The sequence below is a fragment of the Ixodes scapularis genome, unplaced genomic scaffold, assembly GCF_016920785.2.
Source record: "Ixodes scapularis isolate PalLabHiFi unplaced genomic scaffold, ASM1692078v2 PGA_scaffold7__128_contigs__length_106722199, whole genome shotgun sequence".
Lineage (NCBI taxonomy): Eukaryota > Metazoa > Arthropoda > Arachnida > Ixodida > Ixodidae > Ixodes > Ixodes scapularis.
The window spans coordinates 56,169,605-56,197,073 of record NW_024609882.1 but is presented as its reverse complement, the minus strand read 5'-3'; the positions used below and the strand labels follow the sequence as shown (position 1 = coordinate 56,197,073).

Genomic DNA, 27,469 nt, shown 5'->3' with positions numbered 1-27,469 from the left:
TTATTTATCGATTCTCAAATCCCGTGTCAAAATCAGTCTGGACCAGTACACGCTTAGCCAAAATTAATACCTCAAGGGTACAAGATTTTGTGTACTTTCCAGTGTTGGATAAAGTGCAACTAAAAAGCATGCACTTGAAGTAAATTACAAAGAAAATAACAGGTGATGTGCATTAAGCGAAATAGTTAGTACACAGGGTGCAAAGTACTTGCAGTAAAGTACGCTAAATATAATGTAGTCACAAAGTAAAGTACAAGCACATTTCAACACAATCTCTCGTGATGCCCTTTCACACCCCTATACCATGTTTTGTTTTTTATTGTTATGCATTTCGCCAGGGGTATTGGGAGTGTATCACTTATTTGTATAAGTGGCGGCGAATATTGGATAAATTCGAATGGCCACAGAGTAGTTACTTCCATAAGTTGCGCCATGAAAATCTCCCTTCTGAATTTGGCGCCGCTTGTTGTGGCTTGTGGAACCCAAGGGGGTTAGACGTTCTAGAAGGTAGCACGACTGTCCAGTAGCTTTCGCAAGCGATGCTCTTGTAGAGGTGCGTCTTCTCCCTAACGAAAAATATCAATGACTGTGCAGGTGAGCTGGTAATAATTAATCATAATTTGACAGATGAGACCATTGTGCGGAAAAATTAAGAAATTGTGAAATCGAAGCAAAGGAAAAATGAAGCTTGAACATCTAAAAATATTGAGACGTTCTCCACTTTTGTCTTTTTATTCGACTTGAAAGTTTTTTTTAATTTTTCCCCTGCACCGAATAAGGTGTTATATTATGATTAATAGTCCTCCCCGAATATTTTAACCTCCTCGCTGTCGCTGACCAAGCGGGAAGTAGCGAAAGTTCGCAGAACTACGGGAAAACTGTCCCCAGAACAAAGGGAGTGATAAGTCAACCGCCTCTTCGCGTTTCTGGTGAGAGTAGAATATCCCTCTTTGTATTTCAACATTATTTTGTTATACAAATGTATCAATACCAAATTTTAACAATGTACATTAAAGTCAGCCGTTGTCCATTCCTCGGAAAGTACCAGAAAAAATACTTTAGTTAAAGTACCTGTTCATGCTCAGTAAATGTACTTCAAGTAAAGTAGAAGTTTTCTAAACCTATTTTAGTAGTACTTTAAGTACAATGTATTTAAAGAATTTCTCAACACTGATAGTAAAAAAAAATAACTCTACACTCACGGTATAATATAGCACACAGCGATATTCTTTCAATATTTCAAGTGTAGATATATTATACTTTTTGTATACTTAGAGTTTTAGGGGGGCTTTGTTGCGCCAAGTCAGCTGGTAATGAAGCGTACATATTTAAAGTGGTTTTAAAGGTCTACTTTATAGTATCAGTATCCTATACCAATGTTCTACTTAAAATTTCCCGAAGAACTATCTCCCAGATTCATCAATACTAAGACCTAATTCCCACCGCAAACTTTATGGTAGTCACCATAAGCCAATAAACATTTTTTGTTGCTTTAATTTTAGTTCAGAAAGAAAATGGGTAGCCGGGACAGGCGTGGAGCTCGAACAAGTTGTACTCCGTAAAACAATGGGAGAACATGCGTTGGTTAGGAAAGATAGGGATGATATTTAGTGGGAGAGCGAAGGGGTGGGGACGGTCTAAATTATCGCGATGGTAGAAAGTTCATAGGCGATCAACAAGGCAAGTCTTTTGCAGAAACTTGTTAGTTGTCAGGATATCCCAAGCATAAAAGAACCTTGTAGCCAGTATCTTCTCGTGCCTCGCAGTATTGATAGTTGGGGACATTTAGTCTGAAATTTGGAAATACTATACGAGGTATGTGCGCATTGTAACCTCCAGCGATGCAGTGAGGTCACTTCACCTCTCGGAAGTTTATGGTAAATTTCCGGTGGGGAGCGTCCATTTCTAATTCCAATTTCAGCGGTTGCTATAATTTTGCTTGAATAAATTGAAGACGCCGAAAATGCCGATTTGTTAAGTGGTGTTTTATTTTACGGAAGAAGTATACATCTCAAGGTTCCAGGTCAGTAAAGTGGCAAAGTGCGAGACAGTAGTTATGTTACACCAACAAGGGAGGTGCGAGCACACGCGATGCAATATTTGACCAATCAGTCTTTTTTCTTTCACATTTTGCGCCTCATGGTTTCTCTCATTCGGCCCAAACCGCCACAGTATAGCTTCTAGTTGAAGGACTGGATAGGGGAAACAAGCTCGTCTTGTCTCTTTCCTCGAGCGCCCAAGAAAAAAAAAATGAATGCGCGCTGCCTTGTTATTTTCCGCCGGCATTTGAAACTTTTTAATCGCTCGAATGTCATTGATTGTCTTAAATTTTGCTCACCAAATTTTATTTTAGAACTGGGTGTCCGCTTCAGCTATAGTTGTATGAAGCGAGCAACAATTGTAGGGCAACGTTTTTGCACCTTAACAAAAAAAAAAAAAAAAAAAAAAAAAACTTAAGAAAACTAATTTTGGAAACACAAGCACTTGTTCAGACGAGAACTGGCGGTCTAACTGCTGAAATATAAACTAAAAGGCACCTAGCGGCGCAGGTTGATATCCCTACTGGATGAAGTGGTACGTATATTAAAATTCTCAAAACGTTTGGGTAACAAATGTATTAACTTTATTGTAGAGAAAAGAACGTCCCCGACAGCACTTATATTTCATTTAATCATATTTTTACGTAACAAAACTTAACAATATTTTTTTTATTTCGCTTCTTCGCAACTATTGAAAGAAAAATTTCTTTTCTCCGCATATTGCAAGTATTCCCTTACAATCCGCTAAGGATGAGACGATGATGAAATAAATTATAAACTGATTCTATTAACATAATCCTCTAGTAAGCTCGTTGGACAGCTGTAGGCATATCCTTGAGTATAATTGAGTAAAGCGGCGTGGAAAAAATAAAGTTTAAAATTTAAACCTAGATTTTATTTTATTTTAATTCAGATTAGTTTGATTTAAGTCAATGTAACTAAAATAATTAATTAAAAATGTTTGCTGTAATCCCGTTCATACTAGAACAAAACAGCTTGGTTCTTTTAGTTAGTTTAAAAATATGTTTTATTACATGTTCTGAGTTGATGGAGATAAAACCGTGAATTCATAAGGCCGAACGAGCGGGTTGGTAGGGATGATTAAACTTGAGGAACAAATTGTTTTCTTTCTCAAGTTTAATAATTAATAGTTTTCGTGATTTTTTTGGGGGGAGGGGGTTCTAGTTATGTTACTATAGGAAGGTACACATCTGATGAACCAAGAGGAAAGTAGAAACCAAACTCAAGGACACGACTTAGTCAAAGGAGCAATTTTTTTATCATACCAATCAAAGGCGCATAAAAATCAGTAAAAAATAGAAACACGAAAAAAAATGAAGTTTTTGTTTATTTTTTATTTGATTCAAGTAATCGTCGTAAAACTACTATAATTTAACTTATGATTCAAACCATGAAATAATCCATGTTGTTTTTTTTCTCCAGCTGCTTGAAAGCAATCTAATGCTCTGCCCCAGCGAGGCGGTTTCCCTTTTCATTCGTCAGCCACTGTGCAACACTTAGGATTCAAATCGCGCGACTCGATTAACAAGTGTGTCACTGCCCTGGCCGTCTTTCTCTGCTAAAGAAATATAATACTTGACGAAGTAGTCATTGTGACGAGTGGAGATGGCGAGGTTCCTTTTTTTGTATTTTTATACCGTGGTCTTGCTCCTTACAAAGAAGCAGAAGCAACGTGAGGTGTTAGTCCGCGCTATGCATGTCTTTCAGCGTTCACTCCTTTTGTCCTTGGTTATAACGCGCTGTTGCTACTGTGAACAAATTGGATTGATCTACGATACTGACACATCTGTAGGTAAAAAAAGGTTAAGTAAATGCTGTTCTCGCAAATCGTTCGAAGGTTTTCTATAAAAGATTTTTATTCGAAGCTACCTTCCAAGATAAATGTAACACGTCATGATTTTTCGGTAGGAATTGTAGTATATAAAGGCCAGGTCACAGCTTCTATTCTTGGATATTGCGTTTTTATTAAGACTTTGGTCTTATACAGGTGTTGCGCAGATAGCTCGCACCATGTCGGCTAAAATTCTTCAATGTGGAAAGTGCTTCTTGTAAGTTAAACTTACTTCCGTTAATGATGAGCTGTAACCTAATAACAATTAAGTGCTCTTCTTCGTACGCAGAAGAATCTGTTACATTATAATATAACTTTGATCCACCTGAATTTAAGAAATTAGAAAATAAGAAGCTCGTTTTTTCAGGTATGACAGGCGCGAGGTGATGTATAAAAGGTTCACTATACCGGGTGAAACAAGGAGACGGTAGGCTCTTTAAATCGACCGGAAAATTCGGTTTCTTAACCTATCGCGCTACGACTTTGTGCAGCGTTGCCCACAGATGGTGCATTTTTTTCGTAAAATTTGCAAAGAGCGGACTTACCTGAGGAAAAAGTAAAGAAAGAAAAAGTCTTAGCTCCTATGGAAACGCAGCGACGCCACCGGTCTGCAATCAACACGGCGCCGTTTCGCACGAGAGACAAGAGATGGCGCAAGCGGTCGCGACGCCAACTGCCGCCAACGAACGAGCAGACGACGCCGAGAGCCGGCGTAATTAGCAGACAAGGAAGTGCAGTTCCTTGTTGTTACCGCGCCTGTCTTTTTTGTTTCTGCGACTGTCGCCGCCTGCGGAACGCGCGCCGCTTTTGAGTCGAAAAGATCGTCTGCTAAAAAGCCTTTGAGGAATACCTCGGCCGGCTCTCGGCGCCCGTATGCTTGTTCGTTGGCGGCGTTCGTAGCGCCATCTCTTGTCTACCGTGCAAAACGGCGCCGTGTTGATTGCAGACCGGTGGCGTCGCTGCGTTTCCATAGGAGCTAAGCCTTTTTCTTTCTTTACTTTTTCCTCAGGTAAGTCCGCTCTTTGCAAATTTTACGAAAAAAATGCACCATCTGTGGGCAGCGCTGCACAAAGTCGTAGCGCGATAGGTTAAGAAACCGAATTTTCCGGTCGATTTAAAGAGCCTACCGTCTCCTTGTTTCACCCGGTAGATACCTACAGCTTAGGAAACGTAAGGCGTAACGAGTTGCGAGTAGCTTTATTTACTCCGCATCCAATGAGATTAAGGCATTATTCGATGCGATAAGCGAAAGGCGAATCACGACGCAAGAGGTGTGACATAAAGAAGCTCTGTCCTGTGTTTCCTGAGGTGACGGAAATTATAGTAAAACGAATTCCTTTAGATCCACCTATAATTAAAATAAGCACAAAAACATAATTCGAACTAGCTTCCTAAAAATATTAGGATACGGTAAACAAACTTCGAAATGTTCCACCTAAGATATAAAATCAAACGCCACTAAGTTTCTTGTTAGCCCTATTACAGAGTACAGATTCGTTATCTAGAATACTTACCTAAAAATGTTTCAGTAGGCGCGACCTCTCCAGGCCGAGGTTGGTTAATTTAGTTTGAACAAGCATGATCGAAATATTTCTCCTTGGACTTCAATGACAACTATGGGAGATCGAGTCCCTGCTTTTCGGGCCTACAATCGAGTGGCTTGAAATGTTGCATAATCTTGTTAAGGTTATTGTGGCATTGCGAACGCGAAATGTATGGATTTTTCAGACGTGTAACGCACCCGACGATACCATCTTTTAGACATTGCGCCATATGAGCCCCCTTTATCCTCTATTTACGCGTAAGGTTGGCTTTTCTAATAACCTGTTCGGACCTGCGCGTAGGCTTTTTTAAGATGACTTTATTTCAGCCATAGCGAAGCTTTCCTTTCTTTCTTGAGTTGCTCAAATATTCGATGGTAGTTTTGTTTATTCGTTCGCTTATTCTTCAGACAATTCGTATTTCACCGCAATTACCTCAAATGACGTGGCACTAAGTATAAATGAAGAATAAAAGTATACAAGTAACCTTAGGAATAAATGATGTGGTTGTCTGCGAAGGTCGTCCTTGGCGTAATTCTTCCAATTTCAACTGTCAAAAAATATACTTCAATTTCATTTACAAGGTTTCCTTCTTCATGTACCAAATTCGTTTTTTAATATTTTGTTTGCAGGGCGCGATTTTATGATTCACGTAGGCGTTCAATAAGGAACGTTTTAGAATGGCACATCCGCAAATGTGAGTAGATATCTGGAAGTACCGTCATGTCTCGATAATACTGACTCTTTAAACAAGGACAACCCGCTATATAGACACACTTTTTTTAAGAACGAACTGGGAAAATACACGCACTCTTGTCTAATTTTATTGAGCAACTAATTATTTCAGACAGTGTTTTGAAAGAACGGAAATGCCTTTATTGACGATGCAACACCAGATTATGCCCGGAATTACAGATCGTGCGGTTCGCGTAATTCCCCAGTCCAGATGTCTAGTGCGGCGCTGGCGCATAATACGCCAAGAAAAACTCAAACAGTGATTAAAGAAGCGGCGCGAGTAAACCTAGCAGGGTTACGAAGAAGTTCCCGGAAACCACTTTAGGATTAAAATGCCCGACTGCAAACGCCAGATGGACAAAGCGCCCTGAACGATGCCGCATATTTCCCCAATATATATCCCCCCCCCCCCCCCCCCCGCGGTCCATGGGGCTACGCACGGCCCCCACCAGACGTTAGAAGCTCACAAGACATTCTCCAGCCACTTTTACTAATGCCAATGCCGCGCGCGGCCGACGCAAAGGGGGCTGCACGTGCATATCCCTCCCGCAAAAGAAGCGAAAATTTCCCGTCCTCTCCCTTTCTCTTTCTTTCCCAATTTCCCAACACTTCAGAGATGTCCCAGGTCCGAAAGTACTGCTCGATGGAGTCGAGCCCTCATTCCCAACTCTCCCGAACCCTCCCACCTTTGCTCCCTTTCTCTCTCTCTCTCACATCGGAGTCAAAGAAGGAAATCGCGGTCGCTCTCGTATTGGTCGGATCGGATCGTGACGTCACATGGCGCGCTCTCATAAAGAGCCGAGTGGGAGCCGCACGTTGGCTACAAAGAGCCTTTCCCGACGAGCTGCGAGGCTACGAGGAAGATTTCGACTCGGCGCTTTTAGAGAAACAAGAAAGGGGAGAACGTGCGTTTATTTTTTCGTTCGTAGGCCGGAATCCCGACCCGAAATCTGTCGCTGCGTTCGGAGCGTATCTGCCCGGTGTGAAGAGCAGACGGGGACCCCAAAGACCGCCGACGAGCGAAGTTTCTCCGGACAGTTTGACGGTTCTCGATATTGGCTTCGTCCCACAACGTCACTCTTTGGCATGGATATGAGGTGAGTGAAAGAATTTCGAGCTCGCGTACCGCGCGTCGGCATCTCAAATAGACGTACCGAACGTTCGATTTTCATCTGCGTGAAAATGTGTCTCTTGCGGAGTCTTACTTCTGGACTTAATCTGACACGAAACGACACACCAGCTATTCATACATAAAAGTGAAAAGTCTTTTTTCTCTGAGTAGTTTTAAATCTACACTCATTACATGCCAAGTGCTTGACGGTGGAATCAACGTGATTTCCTCTTGCCGAAAGCGTTAGCCTTTTCAGAAAGATTTTTAAAACTCATTGCATTCATCTTTTCCTGGAGATCTTTATAATCCCTTTCAGTCACATGAATAAGTCTAACTGGTTGGTGCTGTATATAGTCGATTATATTAGTTATCGAAATCGGCAACTGATCCAACCTTTTGAGCTCAACGTTTCTGTGTTATCTAATGATTTTGATAGTAGCATATCGCATCAAAGAGGAACGGCCGCGATTGGGGAAAATAGAAGTCAGAGGGAGGCAAGTGCGTGTGATTTGTCGAAGCTAGAGGATTTCATTGAAATATGTTCAGTTCATAATTAGGTAAAGCTTAAGCGAAAAAAAAAAAGTTTTAGATTTCTATCCAAACCGAAAGTTTCGCAATTCTAGAAATGCGACCCAAAAGTGCACGTTAGCCTTGTGCTGTTTTAAAAAGAACACGACTCATATTCTGACGCTTTCGTTGTAATAATATATTCGTATCCGAATGTTTTATTCATTTTCTCAAAGCATTTCCTATTTAACTTATATTAGTACCTCTAAAGACCTCGATGGGCCATTATAAACTGCGTAAGTCATTATAGTGATTACAAATATCTATTAAGAGGAGATAAGATCACTTCAAGACAATACAGATATAAAAAAACAACTTAACAATACATTGTATTAAGCATAAATATCTGAACAAAATGCCGAAGAAACACATAGGAAACGCGCTACTGACGAGGGAGTGACATAACATTATTAAAAAGGTGATTCCTCGTTTTAAAGTCCACGCAGCAGTGACTTGAAGGTGTTGAGATTTCTGGTTCAAGTTCTCCATTTCACAATAGTCACAAGGAGATGGGTGGCTGAGCCCGTTAATGAACGGCTGCTCGGAACGCTTGTAGTGAGAGATGTCACCGCGAAACACAGTGATCATGTGTTCCATCCCACCCCTGCCCGTTTCGAACTGGATGAGCATCCTACCGGTGTGCTGTCTTGTATCACTACTGCGCGGTAGATGTTGAACACTCCAGCCCGGCTGTGGTGATGCACTAGCTAACCTTCTCATCTGCAAGCTAAGACACGAGACGCCCACTGAGGCTGACTAAATTCTGCCTGCCTAACCATACACACTGAGCAATCGCCTACATTTAGTTAAAGACAATTTAAGAAACGCATGACGTGGCGAGTTGTGGGCGTCCTTTTGTCGTCCCGCAGTCAATGCAATCGTGGCATTAACTGATAAGAACACCGAAGCACGAAAGAAGACGCGTGAATATAATACGACCAGAGTTTCTTAAGTTGTCAGTTGATCTAGCCAACCTATTCCGGCCAGTCGTGTACAGAAGATATGAAGGAAGTATGAGCAATACGGTCTACAAAAGGTGAGTGTGAACTTTCTTAGGGCCATCATGACAAAAAAAAAAGACGAGAAGGGGGAAGGATGTTATATTTTGACGAAATTCGAATGAGCTGGTCTAAATTTGATGGAACTGGACAGCCTCACAAAATGCGACTGAGCGCCACTGAACCGATATCATTTTTCGGTTGCATAACAATTGCCGGTGAACACGGTTTTAGTGTGAACCAAGTTGTCCCGTATCGTGTTGATTCGAAACTATCGAATAAATATTTTTGATACGGAATCAAAGTAATTGCAAGTCCTTCGCCAACTTAGGGTAGATTACCACGTAGTTTAGTCCAGACAACTGCCACGTACATTTGTCTTTTCAGAAAACATAATGTTTTATTTGTCGATCTTAATAACGTAATATACTCTACAATCGTAGGATATGTTTGGGGTAGGTGTAGACTGAAATATCCAAAAAAGTTTGCTTTTTCCCCTTGTGGATGCATTTTGTTATAATCATATTTAAGCGCTGTGTGACGGATGGCTAAATCACCGTTATAGCTTTAATGTTTGCTACCTTTTTCGTGTGTCATATTATGGTATAACCATTTTTGCGTCTTCTTGAAGAGCTACACTCAGCTTGATTATATCGAGTTTCAAGGGAAAATCCAGGTATTTTTTTTTTGTTTTCAATCGTAGCAGATGCGGCTTATAAATAATTCTTGACTTTTATCAATTATGACGTGCAAAACAGGCGCTAGATTTTCTTTCTCTGCTGTGACATTCCTAAACAAAAACGAAGAAAAACAAGCTGGAGTTGCCTCCTCCACTCCAAGTCAGAACGAGAGGCCACGTGATCAGGTGCCAATTGTAGGCCGCCAATGTTCATATCAGCCACGTGCTGTGGTTGTCAAAACGATTCCCCCGCTCAGGTCCAGACACATTAAATTACGGCTATTTCAATCCCGGACAATTGGACGCAATCAACAACACGAAACTTCGCCGAGGTCTTCATTGTCACTAGCCAAAGTCATGTGCTCGTGGAGTCCAATCACGAGTCGAATTCAACTGGGAACACCAAGGTGTAATACTCGTGACCACGTCTACACTCCAATTTCCGTGGCCATGCCATACAATTGTGCGAAGGAGACACTGAAGGAAATAGTTACTTTTTTGTGATAATTACACCTCGACATGAATGTTTCTTTGTTAGTGACTTTTACGTGCAGGCATTCTTGGGTTAAACTAGTGGAAGTAAGCTCTTGCAATGCAATACCCCGTTCACACCGCCATCATAAGGAACCTTTAGCATAGGTCTCTTTGTAGTCGCGAGCGCATGCTGCGCGTGGAAGATCGCGAACTGATTCGCCGCTGGCTATAAAGGTCCGTTAAAAAACATGATTGCGCTTTGAAGACGGAGACATAGGAAGGACAGACACCACAGAGCGCTAGCGCTCTGTGGTGTCTGTCCTTCCTATGTCCCCGTCTTCAAAGCGCAATCATGTTTTCTAACGTACCATACCAACTTGTCCAACAATCAGCACTTGTCAATATAAAGGTCCCTCGGCTAAATGTACCTTTAAGATCGTGTGAATCTGGTATACGAGACATTCCCTCCCAAAATGGTTTCACGGCCACTTTAATGGATATATTCACTCAATACACCTGTCGTAGACTCATGCTAAAATAAACGAAGAATACCAAAGATGCTCAGATGATCATTTCAGACTGTCTCGGACTCTTTTAATCGAGGGCCGGAGCTCACACATATTTATATTGTCTTCAAAATGCGCTAGATTGCCTTAGTACTGGCTGCACATGACAGCCCTTCACTCTACACATTATGGAGAACCCTCTTTTTCACAAATCACTTTGGTGAGGCGATTACTGCAATCTTTCTAAGAAGCTTGGCGATGGACGAATCTTTAAAAATTTTTTTAGATCTTATGAAACAGTATGCGCTGGGTCACTGGCCATGACGTTTTACCATGCTCAGTGCCACAACAGTATCTTTTTTTAAGTAGATTTTTAGTTACGCTATTCGTAGAGCTTCCTGTGTAAATTACAGCGATTTCTTCTCCAAGGTGATCTGCAGAAAAACTAGAATTTCCTGATTTTTACTGTGCACAGGCGGCGACATAAAAGCTTGCAGAAAGAGTGAGTAGATAAGCGAAAGGGTCTATGCTGCAGATGTTTAAAAACCTAAGGCGACTGACGTAGGAAGGTACAAACTCAAAACGTCTAAAGCCCAGATACTACACTTTATAAAGTTTACTGGCTGCGTTTGAGATGTTCGGAATTTGAACCCTATTCGTCCGTCCTCTGCGTATTTTAAGGATTATGTACACTGGACTAGGACTAGGGTGCCTCAATGTCCTTCTGTTTAGGGTGATGCCAGCCCTTGTAGTACCCGATGCCGACAGCACGCGCTCACGGGGAAAATACAAAGAAATCGACGAAAACAAAACGTTGCCATAGCACAGTCGGCGCCATTAACGCGTGCTGAAATACGCTCTTTCACGCACTACTGAACAAAAAATAAAAATAAAGATGTGGGACAAAATGGCTAGATGCCACCACCCTAAGCAAAGCGCACATGAAAGCACCCTACTGAGGGTATTCAAGAAGCGAAGACTGATTTGGATGTTGTCCAGGCTCGTTCTGCCCACCCGCGTCCCCGAGCACCGGCTAGCCCCGCGCGCCGGAAGACAATCTTTATTATTTTCTATGCCGACATCACCCCCTCAGAGAGAGAAAGCGTGTATCCAAGGCTTATGTCACATCACTACGGTGTTCATCGCTCCGTCAAAACTGCTAAAGTAGTTCATCAGGACATCCTGCGCCCTCTCCTTTGCCAGAGCCCTGCTCGATCGCCTTAGACATCCAGATTTTTACAATAACTGCTTCCGCCACGGAGGATTCACCACTTCCACTTCAGACGGCAAGTAGAGCATATGTTTTTCGTCCGAAGTCAGTAACCACTCACTGTCGCAATCTTACGCACAAACAGTCAAACAAGTCTTTACGAATATCACCGCAGTTGGCCAGGTCCATCGAGGACTGGTGCCGCTCGAATGTTCAGCATGTTCACCAGTCGTGAAAAGAAACAAGACGACCGTCGAACTGCTTGACCTCGGCGGAACTGTCCCCGTCACCCTTGTGGGTCGGCGATGAGCCCGGGCTCGCGTCTCAGCACAGCTGGCCGGGGGGACCCGAGTCCGCCCAAGGCTCCGACGTGGGTCCCGGGGGAACGGCGAAGAAGCCCAAATGAACCAGGAAAGGTCCGAAGGTGTGTGTGGAAATATGGTCTGGGAGGCGGGTGTGACTAGTTGTCGATGTTAATGTTGTCGGAAGGAGGGGTGCGCAGTCTTTGGGGGCATGATCGGGAAACAACGATAAATGCGGCCACCAAATTGGCCGACGTCAAAGGCCCGGTAGATGCCGTCACGTTGTCATCATGGCGTTATTGGCGCTTGATATCTAGGTTTTTTCGTGACTGCCGGCGCACAGAGATAAGGGACACTCTGCAGATGCGTACAGCGTCGCTCGCTCCTCGTCCGAGTAGATACAGGGCTCACCGTTCTTGTAGAGTGTGGCCCTGAAACCGCGGCGGGACGGCGGCCGAATAAGTCCGCGAGGCACCTGGGGCTGATGGTCCCAGAGTCCCCGGGATGTGAATCCAAAACGTCTATTCTGCTACATTATGCGCCAGGTGGCCGCATCGCTGGTTTGGGTACGTCGCCGGGGTGTCCGGTGGAAAGCCGGCCTCCTGGCGTACTGGGGTGGCTGTGCGTTGGTGGAGCCATGAGGGGAACGGGACCGTTTGTGGAGTGGGGGCTGTGGGGGAGGGGGTAGGCCAGACCGTCTCCCATGTCTGGTTCCGGGCATATCTGCGGTTGAGCGGAAGCGTAAAGCATAGTAAAGTCGAAGAGATATTAATTTAATTTAGCAGCCGTCACGTTCGTCGCGTTCAATAAAGGGTCGCAAGTCGCTTATATTAATAGGCCCGGTGATGGAACCTGCATCTGGGCATCGGAGCCGAGAACCCGTTATCGGTGTTACAGAGTGGGTGGTTCCGGGGCAGAACTTGGGCTCGGATGGAGAATTGTACGTCCCTTCGGCCTTTGTTATATTGTAGCTGCTGTTCCGATTGAGAGTATTCGATACCCCCCCTGCCATTCGCACTGGATCAGTGACATTATTGTGTAGTAGTTGTGCAAAAGATGAGTGCGAGCGCGGGAGCCAGTATCAGTGGGATTGAAAAAGTCATTTTCTAGAGGCATTCTAAGCTCTTGGCCGAAGTTCTAAACGGAGTGAAGCCAGTAGATCAATTTCCTGTCGTCCATGTAGCAAAAGCCATCTTTGGTATATGTGCGGCCCAGTGTTTGTGGTTGGTTGTGTAAAGGAGTAGCATGACCGTAAGGTTGCGGTTCACTCTCTTTGTGATCTTGGCCTGTGGGTGGTAACGTGTGGTAGAGTGATGTCGGATACCGGGAACCTCACAAAAGCTGTTAAACTCGCAGCCTGTATTACAGGTTGCTTGATCGGTTATAAGCACAGCAGAATATTCAAAAAGGGAAAACATTCCCCGGAGCTTTTCGCAGATTTTTTTAGATATGAGTTAACGCAGGGAACTGAGGTCGACCCATTTGAAGAGGTGGTCGGTGACGACCAGGAGGTACCTGTTGCCTTGCGAGCTGCGGGGAAACGGACCCCTTTTATTACATGCAACAATCTCCCAGTTTAATTGCCCTGAAGCGATTGCAACAGACCAAGGGGCTTCCCGCCCCATGATATTGCCGTTTGGCACTGAAGACAACCGCGCGCACAACACACGGTTTATTTTAGGCCAGGTTGCAATACCGCAACGTTTGCGGTATGTTCTATTTCCATCGCTGTGACCTGCCAGAACGCTGTCGTGAAAGTAACGCATAAAGTATTGTCGCAACAATTTGGGCACCACCACGCGAAACATCTAGGTTGTCGGGTCAGCTTCATCTGCGTATGGTATATATCGAAGTAAGATACCATCGCCACTGTGCACAGATATGTCTACCAGGCCTTCCGCGATGTTTTGTTGCCGTGAAGTTGATGTGCTATAATCGGGTCGATATTCGACGGCAGAGATCGCCTGTTGGCTGGACCTCGAGCAGGACTCATCTGTTTACAATTTTATCCCACGAAAATTCCACATTCGTGACGGCGACAAGCTCCCTTGTTCTGCTTGTTGGGGGTGAAGGAGAGCTCAGGAAAAGGCATCAGCCGCTATATTTGATTTGCCGGGTCGATACTCAATCGAGAAATTGTATCCCTCCAGCATGAGGGTCCAACGAGCAAGACATCCTGCGGCCTTTTTAACACATTTCAACCAAGTTAATGCTTGATGATCAGTTTGGATAGTGAAAGTAGCCCCATCAAGGTACGCATCAAACTTTCTCAATCAAACATTATTGCCAGGCACTCCTTCTCCGTTATAGTATAATTGCTTCCGGCCCCAGTTAGTATGGCAAGCAAATGCAATATGAAGTAATGCCCCATTATGTTTTTGTAATAGCACGGCCACTATGTTATATTCGCAGGCGTCCGTTTGTAGCATAAATGGTACCTTAAGATTTGGAAGTCTGAGAAACGCGGTCTGTCAGACATCCCAATCTCTTTGTCTTTCTATTTATTCTCAACCGGGCACAAGAAGAGGACCGGTGCAGTTCGCTGCTCGTGAATTAAGCGTTTTTTGAGACACTCGGCAAGCTAAACCGGAAGACGAAATGCGCTGCCCGCAGAAACTTTAGATGTACATTGTTACAAGATTTTTTTTTATCATTTTGTGTAAACGACTGCCAATGACAGGCGTGGATTGCGAAAACAATGTCCACTATATAAATAAACAGGTTGCCGGGGCCGAGAAAAACTATTATTTTATTTACAACGAGAAAAATAATGCGCAGAAAATTGCTGGGCAATTGCGTTGCTGGTAAAACGTATGTCTTCTACGCTCTCGGCGCTCTTCTTTGGTTAGTTTAGTGACTGGCTTAGAGCGTGACATGTATACTCATAGCAATTCTCAGAATGGGGATACCGGCGCTAACCTGGGTTTTAACGATGGGATTAACCTGATGGAAGGATGTTAGCAAATGTTCGTTTTAACCCCCCTTTTTATACCTCTCCGTTCGTAGAGGCCCCTTGCCAATCGTTTATCAACGTTTCCCTTTCGTTCATTAATGACTTTCCACTTCCCTTTCGGCTGCACGTTTCCGTCGCTTGCCTCTGTGGCAGCGGCCAAACGACACCTGCGCTCTTCCTCTGTCTCGGCCTGACATCGCCGACGCGTGGCCTCGGCTTTCTTCCGTCGTCGCTCTTGGATACGGTCAGCCATGTCACGCGTGGAATGAACCACATCCATCGCCGGAGCGGCAACTGAGCTGGGCCGCGTCCGAAAGCAGTGCGGCACCTGCTCGTTTTCTGGCTCCGCGCCAGCTGTGCGGCGCTCGTATTGGTTAGAAGCGCTGGCGTCAGCTCGCGTCACCCTCTTCCTCTCTCCCCGCCGCCGACGCGGTACCTCCTCACCATTCACTCTCCTCGCGAAGTCATGCATGGAGCTGACAAACGGACGCAAGTATTGACACCTGTGGGTTTTCGTGAAAACGAGCGTTCTAAATCTAACGCATTAAAACGGATGACGGGGTTTAAGAAGCTGCACGCCGGACGCAGAGCGGAGGCCAGACAGTACTTTCCCGCCAAATATGTCCTCCACTCACAGCGATGTGTCGTGATATGAAAAAAAAAATGGGTTCAGTCATGCTCGAAAGGCACTCGCATAATAATCTATATAGCCAGGGTTCGAATCTCGCCTGACGCAAAAGCTTTTTCACTGCGGTGACATCCCCCCTCGCTCAAAATGATGGTGGTGTCCTAAATAAGAGATTTGACGTCATCACCTGACTCAGCCAATCAGCCTCGAGTTAATCGGTGGCTTCACCTTTCGTCTTCGTAAATTTCTTGACACCCCCCGACGAGACAAAGCATGTTCTACGTAGAGATTTGTCTGTTATACCAAGGAGAGGTTTTTCCATTGCACTTCAAAAATTCTAGAGTGTCCTATTTCTTACTAAGAACTTGGCCGAGCCAATTATCTCCGGAGAGAGCTCGGCTACCGAGAAGGCGGTAGAGTTAATGAAATAATATGGGAGAATAGGTCCCATGCATTGGCGCCGCATAGGAACGGCGGGGCATACACGCAGACGTCGGTGGTCCCGCTTGATGGTTTCGATGCGCCCATATCTCTGGCGACGCCTTAATATGCAGAAAGCAGCAAAAAATTACTCTTAAGGCATACCTTGTTGTTTTCTAGCTCACTTTGCTTGAATACACCGGAATCGTGCATTGTTTAAAAAAAAATCAAGTTGTCAAGTACTCAAACTTCAACCCGTCGCGGCAAACCTAACACGCCTATCCTTTCGTCCGAAGTCTTTCTCCGCTCTTTTGTCTCTCTCTTGCTTGTTGCTTCACTCGGGACCGCCGATGTCGGCGCTTAGTATTTGCCACGGTCGGATCCTGTCTTTACCCCTCTTGACGTGGACGGGGCACTGTCCTTTTACGTCTAGGCTTAAGGAAAAATTGAAATAGGAAAAAAATATTAAAACAATTAAAGGGCCTAGTTAGACAAGTATCTCTTTTTTCACAAAAAAAGAATGCGACGCAATTTTTACCCCGGTAGACGCAATTTAAGAGGAGGCCACGGCCCGCTATAAGCCCCACCCACAGATGAGTGGCCTCACTCGTCACTACTGGATTGGCTTGGCTGCTCAGCTGAACACACTCGCAAGCCTAGTGTCTCTTTGTCGCGACGTCCGGTGCGTAGAAGCAGCCTGCTGGTCCTGCGAGCAGACGGGCGGCAACCTCCGGCACCGTCTGCTATTCCAACATCACTTACCGTCGTCTGCAACACCCGTAGGATACGGCCATAAAACGGACGTTGGCGTCCGTTTCATGGCCGTATCGATAACGGACGTCGATAACGGACGATAACGGACGTCCTCGTCCGCTATCGCCTGCGCCGATCCGGTTTCCCGCCCCCGTCTAAAAACGGCTGCAACACTCACAAAACGCGACCGGAAAGCGGGGTTCCAGAATTTCAGCATGCACAAGTCGCTGTTCAATAGAAGTGCCTGTCAGCCTCTGTCGATGTGCAGTAAAAAATGACCGAGAATACTAAAAAATCTAAATCAACAAATTAAATATTTAATTCTCTCTTTTTCATTTTTTTTCCGATCGACATCTGCGAACAAGGTAGGTGAGCGCCATGACGCGCAATCAAAACGCGACCTAATACTTTTAGCTTTGGCAGGCCAGGTGCGCTGAAAAACTTGAGAGCTGCCTGCCTGCGAGGCTTGTGCCCGATTGCCTCCAGACAAATAGCCCGGGAATTCTTATTTATATTGGTACCTCCGCGGCATTGCAACCATGGCCGCAATCACGACGGTTGCGCGAACGAGAAAGCAGAGGGGCCGCTTTGCGAGGACCAACATCTTCATTCAGCATCACGCGCAAACGAACTAATCAAACCATGCAGATCAAGCAAAATAGTTGATGTGAGACCCTAGGCTTAAGCCAGTCCCGCTACAAACATAATCACCCGCATAACGCTTCTCAAGGCGCGTATACTTGCGACAGTTGTTTGCTGCAAACTACGTCGGTTGAGGATATCTTCTTAGAAACACATCAGTGATCATAAAACGACCCCCAATAATAAAAACAGGCAAGCTGAACAAGCTTCGTGGTGCACGAAAACGCTTACAGGAAACGCCGGCACCCATGTTTGTTATCGTTTGAAGTCACAGCGGAAACGACGATATTGTGATATTATTAAGAACCGTAATGACTCTATCAACCCTTACGAAAATATATTCGAGGCAGTCTATAGAAATCTTACCCATATTTTAAAGACTCCTTCAACTTCCTATCAAGTCACATCGTATCGACAATTTTCAATGGACTTTCGAAATACTTTCGTTCAAGTGAACTCCATAGTGTACAGACGTCTGAGTAGACATTTTGTCACCATATGTTTCTACAATTTCTATAAACTACAATTGAGAAAATAAGATGAAGTGTGGATAAGCGACATCAGACCCCCTTGGAGCTTCCTTGCTGAGTCTATGCTTTTTGATTGTTAAATAACTATCACCTCCTGAAATGCTTTATAGTTTGCGATGCAAATCACGCTATTTTATAAGCCATATTTTGTATAAATTATGTGGGAAAAATAGGCATCATACTTGCACATTTTATCTTCTGCTATTGTCCTCGTTTAAGTGGTTACCTCTCAAGTGAAGGGTATACATTAAGCAGAAGACTAAACTATAGGGGGCGCTTTTTCGGGCTTCTTATCCCCACAGCCTGGTGTTTACTAACACATCAAAAAAAAATTGAACCTTATCATGCCCGGTCTAAACAGGAGCGCTTCGCTCTGACCAGTGCTTTGGTCGCACGAGGAGCGCCCTTAGAATCGTCATCTTCGATATCGCTGTTCTAAAAAGAAAATTCGGTTTGTTGTCCCCGCACCGGAAGCGCGCCGCTAGAGGCGTGGCTGTTCTATCTCCTCCACAATACCGGTGGAGCAGACGACACTACTGTTATGAATGCTCCGTGGCGTGTTTATTTGTGACATTTGCGTATCTGTACACTGCAAGTGGCGAGTGCATGCTTCTATGGATGTATCGTGAGGAAACCTAAAATTCATATTCAGAAGTACTTTTTTTCGCAAAAAACGTGATCTTTTGTCATAGGAAAGGAAATGGAAACGCTGTTCAGATCTCTACTTGTTTTCTCAACAATTTATATACAATTTCCATTCAATGTCTATCCACTAAGTCTGCAAACAGCCTACAGACAAAAACAGACGGTTAAAAAGCTGTACAGTTCATAGAGAAGTGGGTATTTTTTCGTTTTCGGAATATCTCTAGCCCGCATACGCTTTTTTTTAAAGTAATTTTGTAGAATGTGAGGACATATTTTGAAGGGTGGATAGATTGCCGGTCGAGCATGAAAATATGTCGAGTGAAAGTCGACCAGGGCACGGAGAAACAATTTTACAACGAACAGCTAGCACGAAAATCGTCTCTCAAATCGATGAGAGCCGAGAAATAGAACGTAGTCAACAACGTTTCTGGCGGGAAGTGGGCTACCTCCACCTAAATTGATTCTAACTGTGCAAATATTGCGCAAAAACATCGATTTTTTTTTCGCTGGAAAAACAATAAGTGTTCCAAATAAGCTTTTTTTTCAAAATAAAAATATTTTCATTTCAGTGTTTCAGAATCCAATCTGCTTTGTGACACCGAGTAAGCAATTTTACCTTGGGCAACGGCACAATTCTTTGTGTTATTTTTTAGGGTTTAGGCATATTTTTATCTTTCTCAAACGACCGCCTCCCTTGATAGACTGCAGAGATTGGCTCGCACGAGTGTTTTGTGCGGAAGTAGACGGCTTCCTTTATCAAAGGACGTAGTCACTGAAACCTCTTTAATGCATGACGTCGTCTGTAACCTTTGTTATCGTTCCCCAGCCAATGGAAGTGCTGTATTTGCTGGTAGGGGCCGTAGGACGAATCATGAAGACCTAATCGTGAACACGACAAGCCACGCCCTGTCATTTTTGAGCTGGCATTGCCCGTGGGAGGAATTCACTGGACGCTATATTTTAGGGCGATGTTTAGAGTGCATACTCAGAACGAGCTGACTTTACTAGGCTGTTAAGACCGGTAATCTTGAAGGTGCAGAATGCACGTTGTAAAAGAGCCATGGAAGCTGGCCGTCGTGAACGAGCTCGGCAGTCGCGTACACAGCTATGGCAGCGAGTGAATGCTTCCTATACCAAGCGGATGACACGAGCACTGAACTCTGAAGACTGTGCGAGCTGGGCGTGCAAAATTAGGTTAGATAGGCACAGGCCACGCCATTTGTACTCTGACGCTCAAGTTGCGTAAAAAGCAGTTTTGATGTGAAAGCATTAACTCTCCGGTGGAGAGAAGCGGGCGTTGATTCAAGCAGAAAATACGGCACCTAAATTCCGTCTGTAACAGCGAACAACGGCACCTAAGCTCCCATTGGCTGAGCGAAATGGGATCTAAAGTCCTATTGGCCAAAAGCACAGCAACAGAGATGCATTGTCACGGAAGCCGCAAAGCTAGCGGGGGTGCCGCGCCTACGTAGTGGGAGAGCGTGATGTTGCCGCCGGAGCCCCATGTGAAAAAGGAAGAGGTGGCACGCTGCTTGTAGGGATGCACTGAATGTAGCAATGCTTCTGTATTCCTGCACGTAGCAGTCTTAAACAAACACTAACACACCCCCCAAAATTTTTTTTTCTTTTTTTGAGGCGATTTTGTATGGTGTAAGAAGACTACCCAATTGATATTTTCGTACAGACTCGCGTGTATTTCTAATAAAGCCAGGAAACGCAACTGCTCGAAACCAAAACCGAAACCTGCGCACGGAGGTCGGAGAAATATAGAGCAGAGAGTGTGCCGGAAGTCACGTGGCTACATCCGACTGCTTTATTTTTCCCCTTTCGGTTTGTGTTTCGTCGACAGTGTTGCGGGAACCGTTTGCCGTTCGATTGATTTACCGTTCTTTGTTTCACTCGCCGTTCTGTACTTCAAGATGAGTTAGGACAGCACGAGCGGGCTGGTATGGATAATTGAACTTGAGGAAGAAAACGAGAAAGGACGGACAACCGAGCACAAACTTCCATATAGAAGTTTGTGTTTGGTTGTCCGTCCTTTCTCGTTTTCTTCCTGAAGTTTAATCAAAATGAGTTGTTTTGTACATTGAAGAGTTGGAAATAAGCAGTGTACCCGCAGTGAATGACCGTGATCGACCCCGAAAAGGATGTCCCCAAGATGTAGCGTGAAGAGCTGCCTCACAGGTTGTGCACTCGAGAGTGGCATTGTGCGGAAGAGTCTGCACAAGTTTCCGAAATATCAACAGGATCGGGACCAATGGCTGGCTGCAATTTTTACAGAACAGCTACAGGCAACTCGGAAAGCGGATGCTACTCGATTTATATGCTCCTTGCATTTCGTGGCAAGTGACTAGATTGAGTTCGCAGGTGTGAAAAAAGGAGTGCCATACCATTTAGTTCAGCGATGTCTCGTCAACAACGTTGTTTTTTTTGTTTTTTTTTTCAGTGATAACTGTATAAAAAGAACGTGTAAATATCGCGAAATGTTTGACGAAGAAAAAACAGTATCTCTACATTCTGGATCGAACCTGGGTCCTCTGCGTGTGAAGCGAACGCCTTTCCACTGAGCTACATTTCATTTTTTATTTATTTTATTTATTGCCTGTTTGTCACTGGTAAAAGGGAAAAACCCTTTCACACTGACTAAAAGGGAAAAACCGTCAGCCTTCCTGGCTGATGTCAGAGCTAAAAATCTTTTTGATGGAGGGCAAGTCCCCCAGAAGTGGCAGCCACCCGGGTTGAGGCTGCTGCGCCCTGTACAGCTCTTTAAGGAAACTCATGTGTTCTACAAAATACTTATACACCGGCCGCACATGGATATCAGCATTACATACCGCCATATGGCATCGCCATATACTGTGCAGTCTCATGAGCATGAACATATCCGAAGGTACAGTACCTTCTTCTACAGACAAGAACCGAATGCCATCTGACGTTAATGGAATATCTTTTTTACAGTACTTTGAAAGACGTCCCCCCCCCCCTCCAAAAAAAAAACAAAAAAAAAACTGCGTCTTAGAAGTCCAGGAACACATGTTCAATGGTTTCTCACTTCCTTCAAAATTAAGTTTTCTGACCATGCTACTGGTATGCCCTTTTCAACTAACAGAGCTTTTACATGGAGAGATTGGCTAGGTAACTTGTAGAAAAATGTTTTACTGCACGCGGGAATTACCATTTTCTAGACTCGATTTAGCACCTCCTGCTCTGTGCCTGCGTTCTACAGCGATCGCTACAAGGGCGTGGAAAAAGCAACTCAATCCGGTCTTTCGACAACCGCTTGCATAAAACGCCAGACAAATACACAAATGCAGTGATTCTCAAGCATTAACATTTCGCGAACCCCTTGTGGATCGGCGGAGATGATGGAGGACTTCGTTCTTCGTGAGGGGAAGGAAAGGTATAGGTTAATTATGATAGTAATTTAATACCTGTATATAACTAAGGGTTAGTGTGAAATATGTTTGCATTATTGACATATACACGAGAAAACTCACCCGAAATCTGAAACTTTTCCTCTCAGTCTGCGAAAAAGCAACTTTTATTTTAAGACAAACTCCCGAGACTGTGGAAAAGATGGTCAGCACAACACACAGAGTCTTAAGCACAGCTCATTTGCCGGGCTTGACCGATGTGGCTGGGATTCGCGGACACCTAGAATGCCTTGCGGACCCCAAAGGGTCCGCGGACCACTATATGAGAACCACTGCTCTAATGAAAAAACATGTTGCCAAAAACCGATAGGCCCCGGCAACTTCCATTCAATAATCCTGAACGCCAGAGCCGATTTCATCGCTTGTCGCTACTATAAGCTCGGGCAGCAGATTGAGCAGCTCACCTGAATTACACTCCGTAAAATGAGTCTTTGTGGTCTCGAAGAAAAGAAACCTTTTGACCATCTGTCCGATAAACAAATGCGAAAAACGAGTTCACCGGATCGACTTGATCTTCCCCACGCCTAACACCAAATAAAAACAAGAAATACCCGATTCATACGCTGAATATTGATTCATGAAGAGCGCCAAATTTGCAAGATCTATTACAGCTTTGTAGAGAAGAAAGTTTTGCACAGAGTTGCACCCAAGAAACTAGACCAAAAACTCCTTCTCTGAATTTCAGAGTCTCCGCACGGAGAGATTCTGTTTTATCGTGCCAGGGCTAGTCGCTGGTGCGATAATTCTCCACAGGCACTCCGAGATAACACACCGGCCTAAAGGACCATACGATGCCTTCAAACATAGTCAGCACGGAGGGCCAATTACCGTGCCAAAGCCGGCACACTTGTGCCAGTTTACTGCACTACACTTGTGCTCACAAAAACTTATGGTTACCTCAAGTGCTTTTCGAACACTTTCCTCGTCAAAACAAAAAATAACTTCGTCATCTGCGTAAGACAGAATACTAACTTCGGTAGCTTGTAGCCTGATCCCACGTAAATGACTGTTATTGCTAATGCTTAAGTAAAAAGGTTCAAGGTAAATACAAAAAGAAAACGGCGAAATTGAACAACCCCGTTGCACGTTCGCAAAAAGCCTAACACGCTGACTGACACGCTTGTAGAAAACAAGGCTGGTGGCATAGTTTTGGTACGTCATCCGCACACTATTACATAAAACGGAACCCCGATTCAAATGCTTTAAGTTAGAAAAAAAGATTTCGTGGGATACGCGATCAACACTTTTATGTAGATCGACTTGTAACAGTGCCACCTTACGGTCCCAACTATCACAGCAGTTTAAAATGCTACGTGCAGCATCAATGTTCATAACAATACTTGTTACGTCTGGTGTGGGCCGACAATAATGTATATTACACTTCGTAACCAGGCAGCTAGAATTTTTAGCGAAATATTGCATTGTTCATCAAAGTTATGGGACGATAAGAACACTTTAGACGCAGTTTTTCGCGATCATCACTTTACGGAATAAAAATCTTGTGCGTAAACAAAAATAATGGAGGCAAAATATTCAAATCGTGCGCCTCCTTGAACACTCCACGCAAAAAAGGTGAAATTTGGTCTTTGAAAGCCTTGTAGAACACTCCTAATCTATACGTACCGGGCGATTTTCTGATTTTTAAATTTTCAATCGCTCTTTCAATTGTTGTCAACATTATATTGGTTGTTCTTATATTTTCCTCGCGTTGTCCTCTAGTTCCGGCATTAACGACAGAAAATTAGTCAAGAAAACGTCTTTATTAAGGGCACGAAAAAGATAAAAGCCGTGTACAACTCCCTGTAACGCCGGATTAGAGCGCAGCTCTTGAGGAGGAGGAGGGGAAGGTATATCCCTCCTCCCTCCTCCTCACCTCCTCATTCTGTCTGCTGCTGCTCCCTCCGTGCGGCGTCGCCGTCGCGTCACGAGGGTCACGTGACCTCACGGGGGTCACGTGACCCCTATGAGGCCATGTGACGATGACGTCATCAGTGACGTCACTGATTACGTCATCAATGACGATGACGATGCCGATCCCGATGACGTCATCAGTGACGATGACGATGCGCATGGCAGTGACGTCACCAGTAACGTCACTGATGACGTCATCAGAGACGATGACAATGCCGATGACGCCATTAGTCACGTCACTGATGACGTCAACAATGCCGTTTCCGATGACGTCGTCAGGGACGATGACGATGACAATGCTGATGCCGATGACGTCATCAGTGACGTCACCGATGACGTCATCAATGACGATGGTGATGATGTCAATGACGTCATCAGTGACAATGACGATGCCGATGACGTCATCAGTGACGTGACGATGCCGATGACGTCACTGATGACGTCATCAGTTACGTCACGCGTCCCCTAATGCAACGCGCTGTTACGCCGACGGCGACGCCGACGCCGCTCAAGCCGGAAACGGGCGCCTAAGAGCTGCGCTTTAAAAACAAAAAAAAGCTCCTCATAGTAGTATACAAACGCCCATTTAATCATTTCTCTATCGCTGGTTATAGCTATGGTATAAAATTTCGCTTATCCCATTCTTACTGGCGTACGTCTTTTCTATACCGAGGGCTCGTTTCTTTGAAATTTCACCAATTGATAGCCGCTTTAATCGCGCTACCACCATGTCCCCTTTGTACAGCTCAGTATCGAGAGCCTTAAGTTTCTCAAACTGATTATGTCCTCAGCGAAAATTCCGGGCGTACGACAATGTTCTTGCAGCGACCTTTGTATTGGCAAGCTTAATTCTCTTCTTTCTTCTTTTATTCGTGTTTCAATATAGTGGTCCGTTCAAGTGCTCTTATGTGTAACTCTTTTTTTAAGTAAGTCCCATTTTTCTCCGAAGCCTCCTACTTTTCTGCTTGCGAGATATTCAAGACTTTGCCGAACCCTTTTTTGTTAAAAATAATCTTCTAAAAGTTTTGTACTAAATTTCCAATAATCTCAATTAAATTTTTTAGGAGATTCTGTGGGTGAACAGAGCATAAAGGAAACAAGGCAGTGGCCACTGACGGGAACATAACGATAATAATAATATTAATATTAATAATACATTTTATTTTCACACATATTGGAATTCAAGCACTAAATACGGGCATATCAAAGCCTGCAGCGGGCTTGTATGATGACGCCCATAAAAATTTAAAAAGACCGTTATTGAGATTCCACAATGTAAGACAGAACGTCGAACTATAGAAAAGCATGAAACAAGAGTAAAATCACGAAGTTTTTTTAAACAGATAATAATAATGATAATGATAATAATAGTCAATCAATCAATGTTTTTATTGAAGTGCCAAGGAACAACATTGCGGTCTTGGTACTGTTGCACTTAGGAAACATGAAAAACATAACACTAGTGGTAAGCAAAATTTAGGTGAGGACCTTTAGCGCTCTGATCAACTCCGGTGTGTTATTGCTAAACATATAAATAGTGTCTGTAAAAAAAAAGGAATTGTAGGTGTGCCCAATTCTTGACACGGGGTTGTGAAAAATAGTTATGCGAGCATTGTTGAAGGATGCATTTCGCCGAGTAGTTTCTACGGGAATTTTCAAACGTACATTTGAAATCAATGATGTGCAGTGAGTGATTCCATGAATAAGTTTGTACAGAAATAGGATATCGTCATGTTCTCTCCTACGCCGCAGGGAGGGTAATGCCAAGTATGTTGGACTGGGGCTGCTAGATCATCGTTCGAGGTAGACGCATTGCACGACGAGAAACGATGAATGTAGATACATGAAAACTTATTCTGAACACGTTCGATCCTAGCCGAGTTTGTCGCGCAGATTCCATTTCATACAACAGAGGCATACTCGACGTGTGGTCGACATAAAGCACTGTACAGTATGACAAAAGCGCTAGGGTTATTAAACTCTTTAGTAATGCGGAACGTAATACCAAGTGTGCGTAAAGCTGAGCTCACAATGTGGTTAGCATGACTCGAAAAGCGTAATGTACTAATAAATACAACTCCGAGGTTTTTGATTTCATTCACACGTGCCAAGAGAACTGACTGAATGTCATAAGAGAATATAATATTATGTGTGTTTCGAGTGTAGGACATGACTTTAGTTTTAGAACTATTTAGTTTTAGAGCATTCTGATTGCACCAAATTTCGAAAGCATATACATATTTTTGTAACAAAAAACAGTCGTGTTCGTCTCGTACCTCCATAAACATCTTTATGTCATCTGCATATTGTAGGAAGGACGAGTGACGGATCACAGCCGAAACATCACAAAAACTGAAAACAGAAGGGGGCCGAGAACAGAACAAATAATAATAATAATATAATAATAATATATTTATTTGTGCGGATAATTTCTCAAGTTGAGGCACGGGTCTGTCAAAGCCAGTAAAGGCTTGTGGGACAGCACCCTACTGGTCATAATCACAATATCCCCCAAACACAAACAGTGTCAAGCTCACCATGCAGCATCTGCACAGTAATGCAATAAATATGATGAAAAATGTCATGCACATAGTATCAATAAATACACTGTGATGCAATAAATAATCATGTAAAAAAAAACACACACGCGCACACACTCACGCATAGTTATGTTGTTCCATTGAAATCTTGGAGCACTTGTTTGAGTTTTTTTAGAGAGTCCACACCATATATGTTTTCCGGCAGGTCATTGAAGATTGAAGGTACATAGTAATTGCGAACTCTTTTTCCATAATTCGTGGTGACAGAAGGCACTTTGTAACGTTCGGTCCGGCGAAGTGATCTAGATACTATATTGGGTTCTTTATAGTCATCGTTCCAAAAATATTTCAGTACAACAGTCTTAACCAATAAAGCATTGAAGAGCGGCAAACCTAAAGCTTTTAGTTTTCCTTCTTCGGTTTCTGCCGATGGACCATTGGCAATACTCTTAAACATTCCTTTCAAAACTGAATAAACTTTTTGGCACCATATTACAGAACCATGTCCGAAAATTGTTATGTTAATAATAATAATAATAATAATAATAATATATTTATTTCACACAAATTGGAATTCATGTACTAGATACGGGCATATCAAAGCCTGCAGAGGGCTTGTATGATGACGCCCATAAAAAAATTCAAAAGACGATTATCATGATTCCACAATGTAAGACAGAAAGTCGAACTATAAAACACAAAAAAAAGCATGAAGAAGAAGAAAAAAAAAGCGAAAAGCGTTAAAAAAAAAGAAAACACGGAAGAAAAAGAAAAAAGCACTTAGAAAAAAAAAAAACGCGAAAAGTGTTAAGCCAAAACAAAGTAAAAGGAAAAAAAAATAAACAAAAGGCGAAACTAAGTAAAATTAACTTAGCTAATTACAGTTCAAGCTCGGAGCTTGCAGTCACAGCAAAGAGATGCTAGATGAAATCAAAGTTGGTGCGCTTGAGTTCTTTCTTCAGTTGTTTCAGTGATGTAATGGCAATGAAAGTGTCAGGG

The 27,469-nt window shown here is 43.6% G+C and overlaps 1 protein-coding gene across 1 annotated transcript in view; it reads left to right on the top strand.

Moving 5' to 3' along the window:
• The first annotated feature begins 6,988 nt into the window (after positions 1–6,988).
• The window catches only part of LOC8043491 (allatostatins-like), a 228,142-nt gene continuing 207,661 nt past the window's right edge, over positions 6,989–27,469 (top strand). Inside the window, exon 1 of the mRNA XM_029993129.3 lies at positions 6,989–7,264. Coding sequence (XP_029848989.1) covers positions 7,254–7,264 — 11 coding nt within the window. The 5' untranslated portion in view covers positions 6,989–7,253. The remainder of the gene's footprint in view (positions 7,265–27,469) is intronic.